Here is a 19,625-nt window from a genome sequence, read left to right as displayed (position 1 = left end):
TGGCTCTTTTGAGAGATTCCTTAGTGATCGGTTCATTACGCGGAAGACTAATGACGTCACTAACTCAAGAGAATTAGGCGACCTCTGGACTTAAAATGTCTAAAAGAATGGCTGAATTACTAATAATCATTGGACTCAACTGATATTTCCTTTCCAGTCACTGGATTCTTTTAATCAATTGCTATGTGGGGTCAATGTGAAAGACCCTATTCCAGGGCCTATTTAAAATATTTTACTGTAGATTATTACGATGCTTTGCTTCAATTGTGCTATTTTGTTCGCCGCTCCGAAATCAAACGGCGTGGCCCAAAATGCCCAGGTGAATAGGGCAATGAAATAGATTTATATCCATTTAATTTTAATAGAATATTCCATATTTTCCTCACTAGACAAATGAACTAATGCATGCTTCTCCACGAAATTTTTGTATTGATGGAAATACTTCACGCACGCTCTGTATCGCTTTTTTTTTTTTAGAAAAAAACTGTGTCCGTGAAACGAATTTTGATGTTTCTTAAATAATTTGCCTTTAATTCTTTTTTTGCACCAGCTTCCTTGATAATTCAGTCAAATGGACTTTCCTACCCTATTTATTCCATTTTTCCCAATGATGGCTACGTTTTAAAGTCGCCGACATTCGCTTCCTTCGTGTAGGTATTCCTGTATATGCACGGTCCACCCTAGCACGTTGCCAGAAATAATATTTGGGGGTTCGTCTAATACATGTCAACTGTTTTCTCAAGTGAGCCATTTTAATTGGCGCGTAGACCACTTCGTTGAGAGATTTGCGCAAATTGTAAAACCATGCTTTCAAAAACAAAACAACTTATTTCACGAACGGTCGTACGGGATTGTGTATTCAGTTATCGACGGTATTTTTGGGTTATTTTTTTTTAATTTCGGGAGGAACTGGGAGGAAGCACCGACGCACAGAGTAGGGATTATATCCCTATATCCTGTGCCCGAGGCATGTATTGCATCCTCCCTTGCTGCGGGACTGGGTCCACCCAGCTGTTATTTTCCTTTGTTGGAAGGTGCCTCAATCGAACGAAACGATCCAAACGTTAGGTTTATGTTTCCCCCTTGCCAAATGATTGCGGGAGAAGATCATCACTCACTTACGGCTTGAAATTAACACTTAACAAAACCACCAGTGGTGAGAGTTATTATACCAAAAGAGGAATGCTGAGATACCGTACCGACATGGGGAGCGACACAAATATGGGATAAAAGCCCGCGGCCGCGCCACGTCGAGGCCGATGATTTTTTGTGAACATCATCGCCGCAAAACTTCCGCACAAACATTTAGGATGAGAACTTTTCAAAGGTGATAATCTGAAGTGAAAGAATATGATGTCATAAAATGACCTTCATCCAAAATATTCGAAAACACCATCGCCATTTCATTGCATCAGGAATGATTAGGTACGCTGAAGACTAAATTTTGGTCACTTATTTTCGCGACCTTTGCCGTACTTAGGCTGATTAGACACTGGAAGCGTTTTCAGGCGGCTTCGCGCGGCAAATCCCATAACCTAGAGTCAGAGGTACCCACGTACTTTACACTTCATGCGCCAACCTGCGCGGAGTTTCAGGCGTATTCACGCTCGCGCTATACATCCTGTTTGGGTTGGATCTGTCGCTCGTAGATGCTTAACTCAGTGACGGATACAGATGGGGGGCGTAGGAAGCGCCCTCCCCCTTGCGGGTACGTCTTTCAAATGTGTGTAATCATTTTAAATGAAATTTTCTTATACTCTGCCTGTGACTTGATCTTTTTTTATTACGATAAAAGTAAAGACACCTCAAGATATATTTTGCGCGCTCCTCCCCCCCTCCTTGAATTTTTTCTCTATCCGCTTCTGGCTTAACTTCAGACGGGACAGTGCTAATCCTTTTCTCTATATTATTCATAATATAACGGAAAGTCTCTTCTGTCATACGATATTAGTTTTTTTTTTAATCTTTGGCGATTCATTTTCCAAATCCATATGCAAATGGTTTTACTCGCCCATCGTTCTCCTCCTCTGATAAATTCGATTCACCCAACAAGATCTTTTCTTACCAGATAGCATCCGACGTCCTATGAGGTAAGTACTGTCGAGCAGGTATGATTCCTCGAAATCCGTATTTACTGATAAGGTTTTTTTTCAAACAACGAAACTCACGGCTGCGTGTAAGGAAACACTTCCACTGGCAGCGCAAGTTCGCTTGTAATGGACGAGCCCTGCGCTTATAGCCAGCGTTGGTCTGGGGTAATTAGGGGCATACGGCTGGGGCTCATGATGGGGCCCTCCTTACCGGGAGTTTCGGGGGTTCTCCCTTGAAATTTTTTTAGGAAATTGCATGTCCAGAAATGGATTGGACGCTATTCTGGCTCTTAAAAACTAGATAGAAGTTTTTAAAAATACTATGAAAGGTGAGAATTTCACAACTTGCAAACACTTAGTTTGTTGCAAATAAACCAGATAATGAAAACGTATAATTTTGTCATTGCAAAAAAACTTTGATTCAAGTAATCTGACACTATTTTGTTGCATTTTTTCATATAAGCTTCACTATTGAAAAGAGCATCCGACGTCTTTTGAGGTAAGTACTGTCGATCAGGTATAATTCCTCGAAATCCATATTTACTGATAAGGTTTTTTCCAAAACTTAGCGAAACTCACGTCTGTCTGTAAGGAAACAAGTCCACTGGGGTCCATGTCCGATTGATAGAAGTAGGAAGGCGGAGGGTGTGTTCACCTGCATTTTTTCTCACGACTCCGATTGTTCGCGAAATAAAAGGATTGATTTTTTGCTGTCATAGGCCATTACTTAGTTTAACCGGGGATAAAAATCGAGACGTTATCCATTTTACCGCGTGTTAATGGAAATTTGCTGACGCCACTGGTCGCTCCCATCTAATGTTTAGGATGCAGCATTCCCTTGCCAAGGATTCTCCTAGGGTGGGGCTGGCTAACTTATTGCACGCATGACCTAACACGCGAGAGGAGCGAGTATACAGTATCTTCATAAACTCAGGGGCAGAGGTGGCAGTCACCCCACCTACTGTAACTCTAGGAAAATAATGGTAATCATTACAGTAGCTCTCTAATGCAAATTTATATTTCCCTTTCTCATTAAACAATGTTTGAAGACAGGGGCGCAGCTAGGAATTAAGGCTTGGGTGTAACTAATACTGGGGTGTGTGGGGGTATGGAATACCCACCAGGATAAGCGTTAGGTGCGAGATTAACCCTTTCACTGCTGTGAACGTACCTGGTATGTTCGCATGGCAGGCTACTGTGAACGTACCTTTTCTTCCTGCCTGCCATGCGCGTAGCGCTTTCGCCGCATTTGGCAGGTAGATTTCCATAGAGTGCACCGCAGCAAAAGGGTTAATAAATTGTGGAATTTTAAGATAAATGGTTCAAAATGGTGAGTTTTACGGCTTTCTTTGGGATATTTTATTAATCCTTACACTGTTCTATTTGTGATATCAATCCAATTAAGTAAATTGGATTAAACTTAAAAATTTCTCTGAGCTCTGGGGGTGGTTTTATCCCCCAAAACCCTCCTGCTGCGCCACTGTTTGAAGATGCTTGGATTTCATCTTAAAGTTATTTACCCATAAGCAGATGCATTAATACTAAAAGATTCCACCACGATTTGAACCTTAGGACCCCTCTGACAAGAGGCTAATGCTCTACCCACAGCAGCACCATGCTTCCCTTAAACCTTGAGTACTTTTATATTTCTTTCCTAAATCACTCCACCTCACTCTGCATGCAGGTTCATACAAGAAGTACTGGTTTTTTAAAATGCTATTACCATGGCTATTACACTGAAAGGTACCATAAGGCGGTATCTATATACAATAAATAAAAAAAAACACTTGAGAAAATCACATTAGGGTTGAAAAATTTTGTCGCATTAACACTAGAACTGAAAGATAAGTTCTGCCTTTGACAATCATTCACAATATGTCAGCCATGATATCACAAAGATAAACAAATAAACAAGTTTCCTTGGCAATTTTAGTTAGCTTAATATATATGTCATTCCATGTAGGACTATAACCTTCAGCTATGATGGCACAATCAAAGATTAAAAATATTCTGAATGGGGCTTCAACTAAAAATATTTTTAAAACATTTGCCATCAAAGAGATATTCTCTAAATACTGGCCGAAGAAAAAATCAAAGCATCATTCACAAGATAAACCTATCAAAAAAAAGTGGAAAAATCGATGGAAGAGGAATTGCGGTGAATTATTCCAATGCTGCTTGCGATTCAGACTTCTGAAATATTTTGCTGGATTCAAATTTGGGGTATTGCTTGGAGTTGGTAAGAATTAATGTGCAAAAATAATACAATTCAGTGTAAGTTATTTTGTTTGAGTTCAGTGTTTTCACTCTAGGTATACATGAACTTGTATTTGCAAACTTGGACTTCAGTGACAATTTATCAGCATGGACTGGAATGATACTATGCCTAATACTAGGAATTGGAAATGCTTTTTCTGCTCAGGTAAGATAAACATATTATTTGAGTGATTGGGTAACATAGCAGTGCAAAGGGAATTGGAGGGTTTGAAAAGAAGGGATAAAAAGGGTACTAAGGAGAAGGTAGGGTTGGAGGCAGTAGAATAATGGTTGCTCATATACTTGGCAAAGGAAATATTCCACAATGTTGCATCTGTATCTCCACGAGTTGTTTTTAGGAGGAACTAGACCTGAGGAGTGTGGTATACCCACCAGGATAGGGGCTCTCCCCCAGATAAATGGTTCAAAATTGTGAGTTTTATGGCTTTCTGAGGGATATTTTATTAATCCTTACACTCTCTTATAAGTACATTAATCAAATTAAGTAAGATTGATTAAACTTAAAAGTTTCTCTCAGCTCAGGTTTTTGTTGGATATGCGATCTCAATTGCTTTTGGATTCATGCTAATGCAGTGTGTCATTATTGTGTACGGATTATGATTATGTTTTGTTTCCTTTTGTGACGAATAAAGTTTCGTTTTTGTTTCTTTGATAAGCAACCGGAAACGATTGGAGAATGGCGTGGTTTATTTCTTTTTCCTCGCAACCGATATCCTAAATTTGGAGTGAATATCTAATAGTTTTATCCCCCAAAACCCCCCCTCGCTGCACCATTGAACCAGATTACTATGGTGGTCCTCAGAGGCGACTTAGGGTATGGGGATTGCAATTTTTGGAAAAATTGACAGATTGTAATCATAAGATGACTATCCAATGAAGGTTTTTATTGCACCAACTTAACAAATAGTGTTTAAAAATTATTGATGAATACCCTAAAGCCACTTGTGTAGGCATATCAGACCTCAGACGCATTATCGCTGATTGTGAGAGGTGTTGTTTGCCACCAGTGGCGTATCTATGGGGGGGGGGGGGGCTTAGGCCCTCCCTTGGGTATCGAATTCACACTAGATAGAATTTTAATTTTATACAGACCCCCAATACTGCCGGTAGATTAACCCTCCTTGTCCCTATTCTGGATCCGCCACTGTTCGCCACGAAGGCACAACAAAAAGTAGTGAATGTGCCACCGAAAATTCAACCTCAATTCAACTTCAATTCAACCAATTCAACCTCAGGTGGTCCACAGGAAAAGAGAGGAGTAGGGATTAACAGAAGGCAAAGTGAGGGAAAAAATGATGGAAGGTATGGTCTCTTACATAATATGGAGATTGCACCATTTTTAAGGGACTTAGAATTGGTTTCATTACATTCCTTCATTGATACTACTCCAAAATGACAATTTTCATGCACAGAAATGAAGAGACTGAAATGGACACCATCAGTGGGGTAAAATATAAAAATTCAATTACTCTATTTACCCCCCTTTTTTTCCAAAAATGCCCACAGTAAAAGTAATTAGGGAACTACATCTTCGAGGTATTCAAATGTAATTCTTAAAACTCTTTTCCCAAAGCTGAAGCCTCAAAATTGGGGGAAGGGGTTATTAAAATTATTATTGATTGTTTGAGGGGTAACTTGGTGAAAGCGATTCATAATTAAATTAAAAAAGAAGAACTTTGTGCTTTCACATTAATATTTATTCACGACCATGGTTTCAACGTTAGACGTCATCATCAGGTGAACTCTACAGAGGTCCATCACATCCTTTTATACCAGGCTAGGAGGGGTAGGGAGGAAGGTAATTAGGCTGAACGGATTGGTCAACAGAGAGGAGGGAGTTTTTTTCCCCCTCCCTATTCTCTGTTGACCAATCCATTCAACCTAATTACCTTCCTCCCTACCCCTCCTAGCCTGGTATAAAAGGATGTGATGGACCTCTGTAGAGTTCACCTGATGATGACGTCTAACGTTGAAACCATGGTGGTGAATAAATATTAATGTGAAAGCACAAAGTTCTTCTTTTTTAATTTAAAATTATTATTATCAAAATTATATTCAGAGAAATATGGTACTTTGCTTCATCATAAAAGAATACAAAATATTGAAAAATCTTGGATTTACAAAAGATTTTTATGAAAAATGAAGTTTTTTTTCATTATGGAAAGTGTTAAAATTAGTTTTAAACTCTCTGCTTAGTACCCTGTTTTTGAAAAATTTTCCCCCGATTGCCCCTGGTTTTGGACCCTTCCCCCTCCCCCCACAAACAAAATTCCTCGCTACGCCACTGGGCACCTTTATAGAATATAGCATCTTCGTTTCATATGATTTCAGGGTGTTTAACTGCTCAGGATTCTTTCATTTCAGATCCAATGTATTTCACTTCTAACCATACCCAGTATGTGTGGGCGAGCTGGTAGAAGTGCTTTGAAAGCTCTAGTTCTGACATTTATCATTGCTGGCCCCATAAAAAATCTAACCACCAATGCACGTGAAGTTATAAGGGTATTCTCATGCACAACTGAGCTAACTTATAATCTTACCAAATCAAAGTTTGATTTGATGTACAAACCTTTCCAAGAAGCACTGTTAAATATGAAGGTTAGTTAAAATTCTTGGAGTCAAGTAGGAATTGTAATATTGGCATTGAAGATAATGTTATAACTCCTGTGTCTATATCGGCAAATGTTGGGGAAATAATAATTGGGGGAGATATTTCAATATTAAAGGTATATTAAGTATTGCAATACATATATCATGATGCAGCAATAATTTTATCTACTTCATTAGTTACGTAATAGCAAAAAGTGCAAATTACTGATCTGCTCACTCTAGTTGCCAGGAAATTTTATTAATATGCATTTTAATAATGGATCAGAAATCCATAGTAAAATCTAAATTTAAAATAAGAAAATAAAAATCTACTGATACATAAAATTAATGGAAAAGAAAACTCATAATTTGGCAGACATTTGCTCAGTTTTATATGGGCCATGTAGTGAAAAGTCAAAATGACTGCCTGAAAGCAACCTTCATCTTAAGGGATTAAGCCACCACAGAAATTCTGTGGTGGCTTAATCCCTTATTTAAATAACTTTTACAGACAGATACTTCTGAATTGAAAAATACAATGAAATCCATGAAGAAGGTAGTGCTTCCTCTAGCCAGTGAAATTGAGGATGAAAGGGAGGTGAAAGAAGAAGAAGAAAAAAATGACTACATTGACAGCTTGCAAGTAAGATATTATGTGATAATTTCTTATATTCTATTCTAAATAATGATGTTACTACCAATAGGTACTTAAACCAGATCTTTTCCTATTGAAAGGGGAATTCTAAGAGGTCAGAAGAAATCGAGCAGAAGTTCAAAATCAAGGAAAATGACACAGAGGGTAAAAAATACGAAAAGGAATACATGAAAAAGCTGGAAACAAGGTGTGCAGGTTAGTAATTACTTTTCATTAATTCTGCTGTATACTTTCTATTTTTATTGTATGAACTTATTGACTGGATAGAGGTTGGGCACCTATCTGCCATTGCCATTTCGGGAGATTGCATATTTTAATCACTACCTTCTTGCTGGACTTAGAGGTGGGGATAGAGACTTTTAATCAACTAAATCTACATGTTTACATGCATGGTCAAATGTTTGCCCAGTCAGTTAACTTAAATCTTGCAGAGCCATTAATTTTTCTGAATTGTGAAACTTTTTGATTGGTTTGATGTTATAGGTGTCTAATTTCAAATTTTTCTCTTAGAGGTTATAAGTCATGGAACTGGAAGATGTCACCAAATTTTTATGAAAGCTTATGATAGATGCTATGATAAAGTATCTTTTATGGCAGCATGGCTTCTTTGCTGGCCTATGCAGCTCACTTTTGTATGCAACGTGGTGGATTGTAAGTTTTTTGTATCTATACGCATTCATGTGTTTCATATAATTTTAAAATTAGTGAAAGTAACTCAGAGATAAGTATCTGCTAATTTTTTCTCTGAATTTCTGCAATGATATCGCAACCTGTAATTAATTCTTCTTCAGGCAATAGTCTTGACAAAAAATAGAAATTGTGTTTTCCGTAAACTTCTAAATCTGAACTTGAGGAAGCAATATATATTAGCAATTAGCAATATATAGTGTGTTCATTCATCTCCAGCATTTCTGTTTCTTTAAGCTATTGGAGGATCGGCTAGTGTGTGTGATCCAAATAAAGAAGTTGAACCGGGCTTTGGTGATAGTTTTGCAGCCCTGAAAGAGTCTGAAGACTTATTCGAGGGAAAAAAAGGTGGCTTGGGTGATGTCAAAATTAAATATGAAGCCATTGAATTTCGTGCTCCTGTATGTATAAAGGATCATTTTCTTCATTAATTTTCTTAAATACCCTTACAATTTTATTCCTTTTAATTATTCCTCTTCTCAGATTAATATTGCCGATGCCAAGGAAGCTGCTTTGTCTTTACAACAAGACTTCAAAGAAAAAAAGGCCTCTTTTGATGTAGTGTCACGCACCACTCGAATACTTTTGTCATTTGTCTTCATAAAAGTTCTTTTGAAGTAAGTGTACATTCGTGAACCAAAGCAAAAAATAATTCTAGATGTAATGAGAATGTAGGTAAGTCACTAAGGTAAGTAAATGCCAAAATTTCAGTTGATCTGTCGAGGAAATTAAAGCAGGAATAACCTTTTACTTTCTCAGTGCTTCAGACCAAATCATCTATGTGGGACTTTAAATTGTGACGCTAGTTGCATTTATAAATTTCAAGGATAAATCAAATGTATGCAGGGAAATTTTGAGCAGGGAGTGTCTTAGTGCATAGCATGGAGGATAGGTTGAAGGAGGTAGTAAAGATGGCCAAGTTAAAAGTAGATGTTGACTGACATTCAAGAAAATAAAATGAAAGGTACAGAGAGTGCTTAACCCTTTCGAGATGGTGGAGTTCTCGCCTTAGCATGGCTGCTGGACTGAGCCCCGAGAGATTCTTCCGTCCCCTCTGTAGGGAGCATTTTTGCAGGACATTCGTTAAGAAGGCTGTCGCTGATAATCACACACTCTCAGCACTAACCTTTTTTGACCCTTCCTAGCAGGGACTCAGCATTATCTCGAACTCCGAGGGTAGTTAGGCTCCCTCCTTTCGGGGTGTATAATCCTACCAGTGGGATTGGTTCACTGTCAAACATGCTTTGTTTATATGAATTAGCTGTATGGATAATGTTGCTTGAACGTAAATTGCAGACTTCGAATTGAATTCCTCGTTTCATTCTGAGAATTGTCAAATTTTGAACAAAGCTCTACCATCAATATATTAACGCATTTATTGCAGCAACAATTTCCATGTTGATTTTTATACTTAAATCAAAATATTACTTAGTATTTATCATAGAATTATGTTTAAAAATTGTAAATGCTGCTCAAAAGACAAATAATTCAATTCTTAGTTTCTACTTTTTGAGGAAGGAACAAATATTTATTTTGAAAAATCACTGGATAAACAATTGTATGACCATGGTCCCTTACCACTAAGAAGGGTAATGTAAGACGAGTGGTCTGGGTTCCTGCTCCCAGATTTTGACGGTAAAGCCTAAGACCCACAGTGTGGGGTCCCAAAACAAAGACATTGCACACCCTCGACCGTCATAAAAGGGGGAGAGCTAGAAAACGTAGGTATATATTCGGCATTCGTTCACCTGTGTAGGAATATCTCTGATGAAAATTTGCTGCTTTCATCTCCCGGGTCAAGAAACGTCCAGACACATATTTTCGTCTGTAATAGGGAAAAGGTTAACCCTTTTGCTGCTATGAACGTGTCTGGAATGTTCACACAGCAGGCTGCTGTGAACGTAGCTTTTCTTCCTCCCTGTCATGCACTCAGTTCTTTCGCTGCATTTGACGGGTAGGTTTCCAGAAAATGAGCAGCAGCAAAAGGGGTATCAAGAAATGACAACAAGGGATTTATAATGGGAAAGTTAGTTCTTTTCCCTCACAGGGGTGCGGGAGTACGAATAGTGCTTAAAAGGTTCAATTTTTGAAGCTGCTGGAGTTGTTAGGTTGTTTGCTTTGAAATTGGTTGATAAGCATGTGGGAGTGTTGTTGGCACGGGAGTTACACACAATTGATACACCAATGTGAAACCGATGCCATCTGCTCAGTGTTGGTTGGACACTGTATGGCATGTCTCAACTTCTTATTCCACTCTCAGATCAGCCTTTAATTCTTGATAGCATATGAAAATTGATTGATAAACCTTGATTTGAACCCAGATCTTCAGGATTCATTACTGGTGTTTCACCATTTGAACTTTTTAGGCATCTTCTTCCTCTATAGAGTTATGTATTTTAAGGTTTTTTTTACACTCAAAGTGCCCTTGTATGTGACACTGTAAAAGTACATAACTGACCAGACCTCGGTGATTTCCTTGTACAGTTAATAAATTATTTGACAAATTTTTTTGCAAAAGAGAAAACTCTTATGTACCCAATTGGTGGGGATGAAGGAACCCATTTAATGGATTTATTAACTTTAACTGTATTTTGGTTCAAGCTGAGCAACCCCTTTGACAAAATAAAAATTCTGGCAGAAATAAATGGTAAAACTCAGTCTATGTGATTGTCAAGCAAATTTGTTAGAGCTGAAAGCAGGCTCATGTAAGATTTAAAAAAAACTTGAAGATACATTCTGGCCATTTTATTTTTCAATAGATCACAAGAGTATCACGACAAATATTTGCAAGATTTCAATCATGATAATTACTGGATCACACCCTATTTTCGTCGGATAGATGCTCGAAGGCATGCTCAGAATAAACTAACCCTCCTTCCTTTAAAGAAAGGAGAGAAAACAGAGTTATGCAGTTTCATTGCTCTTCTCCCTCGTCCTGATGAAAGGAAAGCAGTTGTGAGTAAAAATTATATTTTTACATAAGATTCTTTTGTGATAAGTCTCTTCTTTTAGCTCATGAAAAAAGGGGCTGTATAAATTTGAAAATCGATCATCATGAATTAATTAATCTCTCTAGAATTTACGTGCTCAAAAAATGTTACTTAATTCGATTGGAATCTCTCAGAAAATGGGATCAATTCCAACATCACAGTATCCTCCCATGGGTCATTTTAATTAAAATGACCATACCAATTAAGCCATTTACAACTTTCCAACATTAGCGTTCCCACTAAAATCGTTGGAGAAAGAAATGCTTCCGTGACTTTAACTTATGCATAAAGCTTAATTTGCAGTCTAATCCACATTTATCTATTTCTCATAGATTTTGAAATACAAGTTTTATACCCTACGTGGATATCTCAGAGTTTTCTAATGGTGTTTACTTGTTTCTGCTCCTGGTAATATGTATTTCCCATGCCTCTGTGGATTTTTATATTGTTTTAGCTAGGTTTGTAACAATTCAAATAAAGGGAAGTGTGAAGGATGAAAATCCACTAGCATGTGCGAAGTTGAATGATATAACTCAGCAAAGATAACAAAATCATTGTACTCCAGTTTCTTGTTGGTACAACAAAATCTTATCTTATTTTATTCATAATTTCAAATGTAAGCAAATTTTTATTTGCCTGAAGATAAAAATGCTAATTCTGTGAAAATTTATCTTTCATTGAGTTATAGTTTCTGAACTTTCTGAAGATTCTTCTGGAAGCAATTACTGCAACTGTGTTCATTTTATTTGATAGATTGCTCTCAGAAATATTATCAATAATTCGGATGCATGCAAGAATAGACTTCAATCAAACAGGTAAATATTTAGCCCTTTCATGCGTGCGCCTACTGTTGGAAAACGTTTTCTGGGCTACGAGTAGCTTGAGAATATTTTAAACCTCTCTGTGCAGAGGTCTTTTTTGGGGTGGAGTTACCCTTGTATTCTCGTCTCTCAAATTTGGGACCCAACTCAACGGGGCGTGTCCCTAACCCTGGCCACTGAACTATACCCTCTCATAGCACTCATAGCATGAATTCACGGTCAACTTATTGCGTTACCAGTGTTTTTTTTTCAGCCAAATATTGTATTTGATATTCAATAATTTACTCTTCATAAAGAATTACTGACGTTTTTATTTTTTTTAAGAAGTTGCATCAATATAAAATTGAGGAACACTCAAGAAAAGTTAATGCAAAACTTAATCTTTCAGGAAAACATGAACTCATCATGAAAGTTAAAGGTACAGGCATGATGGCACACCTTGTACGTTCAATTTTAGGAGGATTTAACATCAAGCAACAAGTGCAAAATCAGAGAAGTAATTATGGTATGTACATATTTACTTCCAAAGATGCCGTTTGATTGTTATTTTTTCAAAAATTCATTGTTTTTCCTATTCTTCTCATCTTCATTCTTTCATGGATATATTTATGTGAAAATATTGTGTTGCTATTAACTTTGATATAATGTATAGTAAGGGCTGCATCAAGGTATTAGCGTCAGCAAGAAACGTGTGTACAATAAAAAGATATCACTTAATTGTTTTTTACAGGTGAATATTTAGATAATTTACAGGTAATATTTAGAATATAGCGGTTCACTTCATGAATTTTTATAGGCATGACCAAGGTTTCATAGCTTATTTGCATCATATCAGGTAACAAAGTACATGAATACACCATAAGATTTAAAAAAATTGGGTGCAAAACTAAGGGTGTGGGGTGAGGGAGGAGTTGTAAGGTGAGATAAGATTGGGTGGAAGGAGAAAGAGGCATATTAGGCTGTGTTAGGCTATATTTTATTTTATTCTCAAACCACCGGATACAGCTCTTATTGGCCATTTTATACCGGGGTATTCAACAAATGTAACAAGTAAACGTACATGAACAACCATGCCGTGGACTGGGGAAACATACCCAGGTGGGGCTCGAACCCGTGACCTCTTGTTTGGCAGGCGAAGACGTTACCTCGCCACCACCGATGAGGAGGAGTTGGGGTAAAGTGAGCGCAAAAGACAAAAGGAAGGATTAGCAAGGGCACCTCATGTTTTACTGGGAACTTCTGACCAAAATGGTCCATGGTAGTATATGAGCCCAGGCTATTCATATTCTACCAATAGATATAAGGCAAGGAATTTTTTCTTCCTGAAACCGACAACATTGCTGATTGACGAAATTGCTGCCCTTGGGGATGGTAATCTCTACCCTTGGGATTGTTATCACCGACTAGTCTCATCTGCTGGTAAAGCCAACAACCAAAAAGAACCAAATGGTTCAAAGTCCTGGAAGTCAGGGCACTGAGTAAGCAGTAGCAGCTTCATAGTGCCTAACAAAGCGGAATGGAGTCAAAGAACTTGTGGTATGGAATTTGACAAATTGTGCTGAGATGATGTTTTCCTGGAATTGTTTATGGTTTACAGATGGTTTGATCCCTGGTAGAATTTTAGGTATGGATGCAGGGGAGGAAAAGGTTAATGGGTACTGTGAAAAAATTCACTCAAAGTGATGGAAGAAGTGGAAAAGTACAAGAGTTCCACACTTAAAGATAAGGCAGCCTTATGTAGAGTAGTGCACTGAAGGATTATTTGATCAGTTTATAATAATATAGAATTCCTTCAAAAGCCAATCAATTTTCATTTTAGAGGCACTTTCCTCTCACATCCTTGGCATAGGGCATCAAAATAATTTTTATAATTTAATAATTTCTTTATTCCCAAAAATTTTTGTTGTACAAACTGATAACAGAAAATTAGAAGGAGCAGGAGTTCATAGACCAAAATTGAGCCACCAGCAAATTACAAAAATATATGCCATAAAAATGAATGCAGAGTCTGTCCAGTCTGCCAGTCTGTCTGTCTGTCTGTACATATGTACATGTTGTTGAAATGAAATGCATACCATCAAAATAAATGTTCAGTTTTTTCTTAAGAAAAAAGCTCATATTTTGGCAAGTTTTAACATTTTTTTTGAGAATTTAATTTTTTAATGGGGCCATCCCTGTAATTAGGACACTTTTAAGGATCTTTAAGCTTAACTTAATTAACAATGTTTAAATATTATTGATGAATATCTAACAGCCACTTGACTACTCATATCAAACCTCAGACGCATTAATGCTAATGTAAAAGGTATTTTATACCCACAAGGCATTGCAGAATGATCTGTCCCCCAGAAATAATTACCTGCCCCTGCATTTTTAGATGAAATATGCATTGCTCTAAAAATATTATCGGACCTGTCAGGCCTTTTATAAAGTGTACAATAGAAGGGGTCTGGTAAAAGAGTGCTAAACTTTATTTCTAGTGGTTAAATCCATAAATCTTTGTGATTTTTTTAACAACCAACTACAGAACATTTGTATTAAGTGTATTGCAAAAATTTTGCACTTTCACTTAGATTTTATTTTTAGCTATGAATTTAACGGGTTTTTATACCTTTTTTTGAAATTTAGAATTTTAAAAATGTGTGGAGTCGTTATATCTTGAAATAGTAATCAACATGGAAAAATCAAAACTTGTACGCCAAATTAATGGGTAAAGAGTGAAATTTGAGATTGTATTTTCTGTCGAAAGCCAGTGATTCGACGTTTAAAATGATATCTCATTCATCACTGTAGGTGCTGTATTGGTGCAGTATTAACAGAGCATGCATAGACAGAAAAAGACCTTTCTGTTATAATGTATGTGATATTTTAACATTAAATTACATTAAAAGTTGGAGTTTTAAGTTCATATTTTTCCTCAAAATAGCGTGGGCTGTTCAGTTTGGCCAAATAGTGATGGTTAGCACTCTTTTAACCCAACCCCTTCAATTATATGTGATTCATTTTACTATTATGTACTGCTTTTTATCCAACGTTCACATAAAGAATCATTAATAATCAATTATTTTATTTTTACATTGACAGAATGCCTGCCAAATCCAACAATGCTGCACAAGTCTTTCATAGTGAGAATATATGGACTTTATTTTGCAATATGGGTATTAGTAGCATTGGAAGCATACACGCAAAGGTTTCGGAGACTCATATGTTCTGTTTATTACAGAAAGGTAAAAAAAAAATTGATTCATTCCAAAAATTAGTGCATACATAAACCCTTTGAGTGCCAACAAATTTTTATAGGTACTATGCCATAAGTGCCGAGGCATTTTTCCTGATTTTGCGGTAGGTTAGGGAAAAAAATTAGGTCTCAAAGACAAGTGAAGGTATAGGTTCAAAAACTTTAGGAAATCTTTATTATATGTGGTTTCACCTTTTTATTATATTATTTGACGAATTTTTGGTAATATGAGTTAATTTTTATAATTTAAAGAAAATAGTTAATGTTAAAATAAAATGACTATTGACAATAGGGTAGTTTCCTTCATCAAATAAAACGAAAGGCATTGATTGCGATTCATTACCCACCATGAGTGTATTCATAATATACAAATTATTTCGTTTTAGAAGTACCGGTTTAGACGAATGGCAATGGTCCATTTTTATCCTCATTTGAAAAGGGCCAGATTGGCGCCCATGCGATGCCACTCCACGTGACGTCACAGGGACCTAGTTGCTATACGAGAAGATAGGAGTTATACAACGTCTGAGGTTACCAATGCATGCATGAGGCTCAGAGCTCAGGGAAACATGTCTTAATAATCACTTATTAAAACTGACTAAGGTCGTAAAGTTTTCTTCATTTGATAAGGTATTAATAATCCTTATTTAAGCCAAGCGCTACCGGCCAGCAGGGTACTCAGCTACCCGCTAGCAGCCTGCGTCGTATCAGCGCTCAACTAGCCTCAAGGTCACCTCACAGTGCGGCAACGGGAACCAGAAATACGCCACACGGAGAGATTTCCCGGCATTCATACTTACGCGTCGCGTTGTCGCGCGCTTGAAAATATTCACTTTTCATTTAATCGCGAAAAATAGATATCCTCATTTAAAAATCTAAAAGCGTGAAATACGTACTCCAGGAGTAATAATCTTTCGATTTAGGTAATAAAAAAATAATAGGAAACCACCCTATTGTATGATTAGTTAATTATCAGCATCTAAGAGTGAGATTGCATAAGGAGCGCCAGTTTTAACAATAGCGGTCCTGGCACTTCTTGCGAGAGATGGGAGGAGTGCGATAGCTCTCCCTGGCACTCTAAGGGTTAATACTCCATGAAGTACTAACAGGTAGCCAAGAAGATGTCAGTGCTTTTATAGGAAATATGTATACATAAGGAGTAAACTTGATTCATCATTTGTCAACAATCCTAAGATTGGTTTGACACAGCTCTTCATTCCTCTCTCCTATCCGCTAGCCTTTTCATAGCTACGTATTTCTTTTCTTTTACATCCCAAACTTGAATGACCTGTAGAAATCATTCCCCAGTTTCACTCCAGATGATTCTTTTAAATGGTGATGACACTTTGAAAAAAGACTAGCGATTCATCATCAGTCCATGTTCTCCCTCCTCCGCTTGGATTTGAATCAGGGCCGGCCTTAGGGCGGGGCGACTGGGGCGACCGCCCCAGGCCCCGTGCTTTGGGGGGCCCGGCGTTTGTGAAAAAAAAAATTAAAATATATGATATTTTTGAAAACGCAATTTCAACTATTGTTACGTCCGTGCTAGACAAAAAATAATACTATGAAAAAGGAATAACATTGCAGTAATTTTATTGTGCAATTGTGTTTGTCAGTACAGTACTGTGTCGTGTGAGTGATAACAACGAGTGAGGGAACTTAACAGACGGCGTAATTACGAAGACTGAATTTGGGAGGGGAACACATACCTAGCCAGAGAGTGGTAGGGGTTCAAAATGCTCGAGTTTGTAGATGGGGTATAGAGTTTAATATTTTAAGTGAAGTGCCCCGCACTGAAGGTTCGCCCCTAGCCCCGCACCTGCTAGGGCCGGCCCTGATTTGAATGACCTTTTCTCCAAGGCATTTTTACTTAAATTCAACTTCACTATTAGCTGAGTTCATTATGGTTCATCTACCTTGCGATTCATGTGATTTAACCCTTTAACTCTTTTGTGCCGGAGCCTCGTGGAGGGAAATTCTTCCACATTACGAATCCCTTACGTAAAATAGACTCTGAAGAATTAGATTCAATTTATATCTGGAATTTTGCAATGAGTTTTATGAGCTGATTTCAGTACTCATTGAAGGATGACCCAAGCACAGTATGAGGTGCAGTTTAGTCTTCTTTTGTAAAGCCTGAACAGTGTTAATTAACCCTGAAAGACATTATAAATGAAGTTTATAATGAAATAAATTATTATGAAATTTCTAAACATAAACAGTGGGCCTACCTGATGCACCATTTCCCATTACAAAACTTTTTAGCTATACTTTTGGGTAATTACGGCTATCCTATATTAAGTAAATTAAATAGGTATACATTGATCGTTAAGCCTCTGAATAGAAAAGAGAATAATGAAAATCTGAATACTGTGATAGGCAACCTTTAATCAATTTGGCAGAAAGAAATATGTTTGTACATTTTAAATTTGTTTAATTATTTCAGGTGGAAAAGAGGAGGATTTTGTTCCTTTATAATGAAACACTAAGAAAGAGAGCCCACTATTATAAACGGATGGCAGCCCAAGTGAGGGAAAGATTCAAAGAAGCAAAGCGCTCAGTAAGTTCATTTTGATATTAAAGAGAGAGAGAGGCAGATCCAGAGAGGGAGCCTATGGCCTCCTGTGGTATGCAATTCGCACTAGATAAAATGATAATTTTGTCCTGTTGTCAAATATAATACAGGAGAAGAGAGCCCTAAGACAACCTTTAAGTGTTGTTACGAGCCCTGAAATTCTCAAAATTTTTGTGGGAGGTGGGAGGTTATCCCCGAGGCCCCCCACCTTGTTCCATAAAAATGAGGGTTATTTTCCTTGACCCTATCCTGGATGTGTCATAGGAGTTTTAATAGATGGATGATATCAGTATTTTTGGGGAGTGTGCTTTAGCCTAGTGGGTGGAGTGTTTGGATTCGAACTGTAGTCCTGGGTTCAAATCTCAGGTGAAGTCTTCAGAAAACCCATTCAATCAATGTGGAAGTACAAGTCAGCCCAAGGAAAGGAACTGCTCCCCTTCACTTAATGCCTGAAAAAATAGCATTCCTGAGGCTAGGTCTGGAGTGAGCTGAACCCTCACTAATCCATAAAGACGTTCACCTTGAATAATTGAGTGAGTACATAATATCAGTAGTACCTATGCCACTTATGCACTTTGAGAAGAGTACCAAGTAAGAACACGTTTCAATACATAAATATGTGGTCTTCTACTGTCACAAAAATGATTACTCTGAACGAAAACGTCATTATCTTGCGGGTGTCTGAACTCGTCCCACTCCATGAGGCATGTTTGAATGAAGTTTTGTAGGTAAAAATGAAGCTACATCAATTTAAAAAAAATGAGGTTTCCAAAGGTTTTTAGATTATTAATTTCGATTTCCACGACTATTAGTAACTATTTCGATGCAGGAATAATTATTATTTATAAAAAAGTGTCCGAACTCGCCCCAACTTATGATGTGTTTTGGCGAATTGAACCATGGGCACATTGTAAACATATGTTTGATGGGTTTTAAATGTTATGCTAAAAAACTTAATGGGGATACGGATATTTTGTTACTATATCATAATTGTATACTCTCCTTTCATTTGTTGTCACTTATAAAAATTGAATTTAAAAAAATAAAGATTATAGCACTGAAAAGAAGTAACTATAGTAGGTTTAAAGATATTGGTAGGCTAGTTAGAGAATATTAAAGAAATATTTTAAAGCACTTTCAGAAGAACTTTCCTGGTCATAATTTTTTGCAGGAGAATACTAATTTATTCAAGCGACTACGATTTCGATATCCTAAACATTTTGGATGGCTCTACAGATTGACTGATGCTGCACAGCTTCGATGTTTGGTCTGCAGATTGCCTGAGGGAAAAATGGGATTGAATTTTGTTCGTGAAAAAGCAATAATGGATTCACAAGCACTGCTTATAAATCAAAATGAGGATGACAATAAGAAACAGAGGTGGCATATTTGTCAGAATTCAGACTGTCAAGCTCTCTATTGTAAAGAGTGTTGGAAAGACATAAAAGAGGTTTGCTATGTTTGCACATCAAAGGATAAATATTTTACTCAAAATGATCCAGAAAATGAAGTATTTGATAGTTGATGCATGTAAATGATGGGCAACCTTGGATGAATTTGCTGTTAATTACTGGTGAATAAATTTTTATATGGAAATAAAGTCTGCCTTTAACTTATAACCATTATCTCTTACAACACCCTCCTTATGGTCGAGATCAGAGACAGAAATATTTTTTGGGGGAGAATGAGGGTTCATTTGGAGT

The 19,625-nt window shown here is 37.1% G+C and overlaps 1 protein-coding gene across 2 annotated transcripts; it reads left to right on the top strand.

The window, feature by feature from the left end:
* The first annotated feature begins 3,997 nt into the window (after positions 1-3,997).
* On the top strand, positions 3,998-19,540 carry LOC124155809 (protein sneaky). Of its 2 annotated transcripts, XM_046529929.1 has the most exons (14): positions 3,998-4,329; positions 4,403-4,512; positions 6,732-6,965; positions 7,468-7,599; positions 7,692-7,806; positions 8,122-8,262; positions 8,536-8,699; positions 8,782-8,915; positions 11,058-11,253; positions 11,977-12,103; positions 12,498-12,614; positions 15,194-15,336; positions 17,794-17,907; positions 19,094-19,540. In XM_046529929.1, exons 1-14 carry the CDS (start codon positions 4,071-4,073, stop codon positions 19,445-19,447), a joined length of 2,340 nt encoding a protein of 779 aa, XP_046385885.1. In that variant the 5' UTR covers positions 3,998-4,070; the 3' UTR covers positions 19,448-19,540. The 2 variants fall into 2 exon arrangements, with proteins under 2 accessions (XP_046385885.1, XP_046385886.1); XM_046529930.1 differs by lacking the exon at positions 6,732-6,965 and having other exon boundaries at positions 3,999-4,329.
* Positions 19,541-19,625: the final 85 nt, after the last annotated feature.

This window comes from Ischnura elegans, chromosome 3, assembly GCF_921293095.1.
Source record: "Ischnura elegans chromosome 3, ioIscEleg1.1, whole genome shotgun sequence".
Lineage (NCBI taxonomy): Eukaryota > Metazoa > Arthropoda > Insecta > Odonata > Coenagrionidae > Ischnura > Ischnura elegans.
The sequence above is the reverse complement of the archived record's forward strand: the minus strand, read 5'-3'. Positions and strand labels throughout refer to the sequence as shown.

Coding starts and splice junctions, on each gene's coding strand:
- LOC124155809 (XM_046529929.1), top strand. CDS start 4,071: ATGATGGCACAATCAAAGATTAAAAATATTCTGAATGGGGCTTCAACT. Junction 6,966..7,467: donor AAGCACTGTTAAATATGAAG/GTTAGTTAAAAT, acceptor TAACTTTTACAG/ACAGATACTTCTGAATTGAA. Junction 8,263..8,535: donor TGTATGCAACGTGGTGGATT/GTAAGTTTTTTG, acceptor TGTTTCTTTAAG/CTATTGGAGGATCGGCTAGT.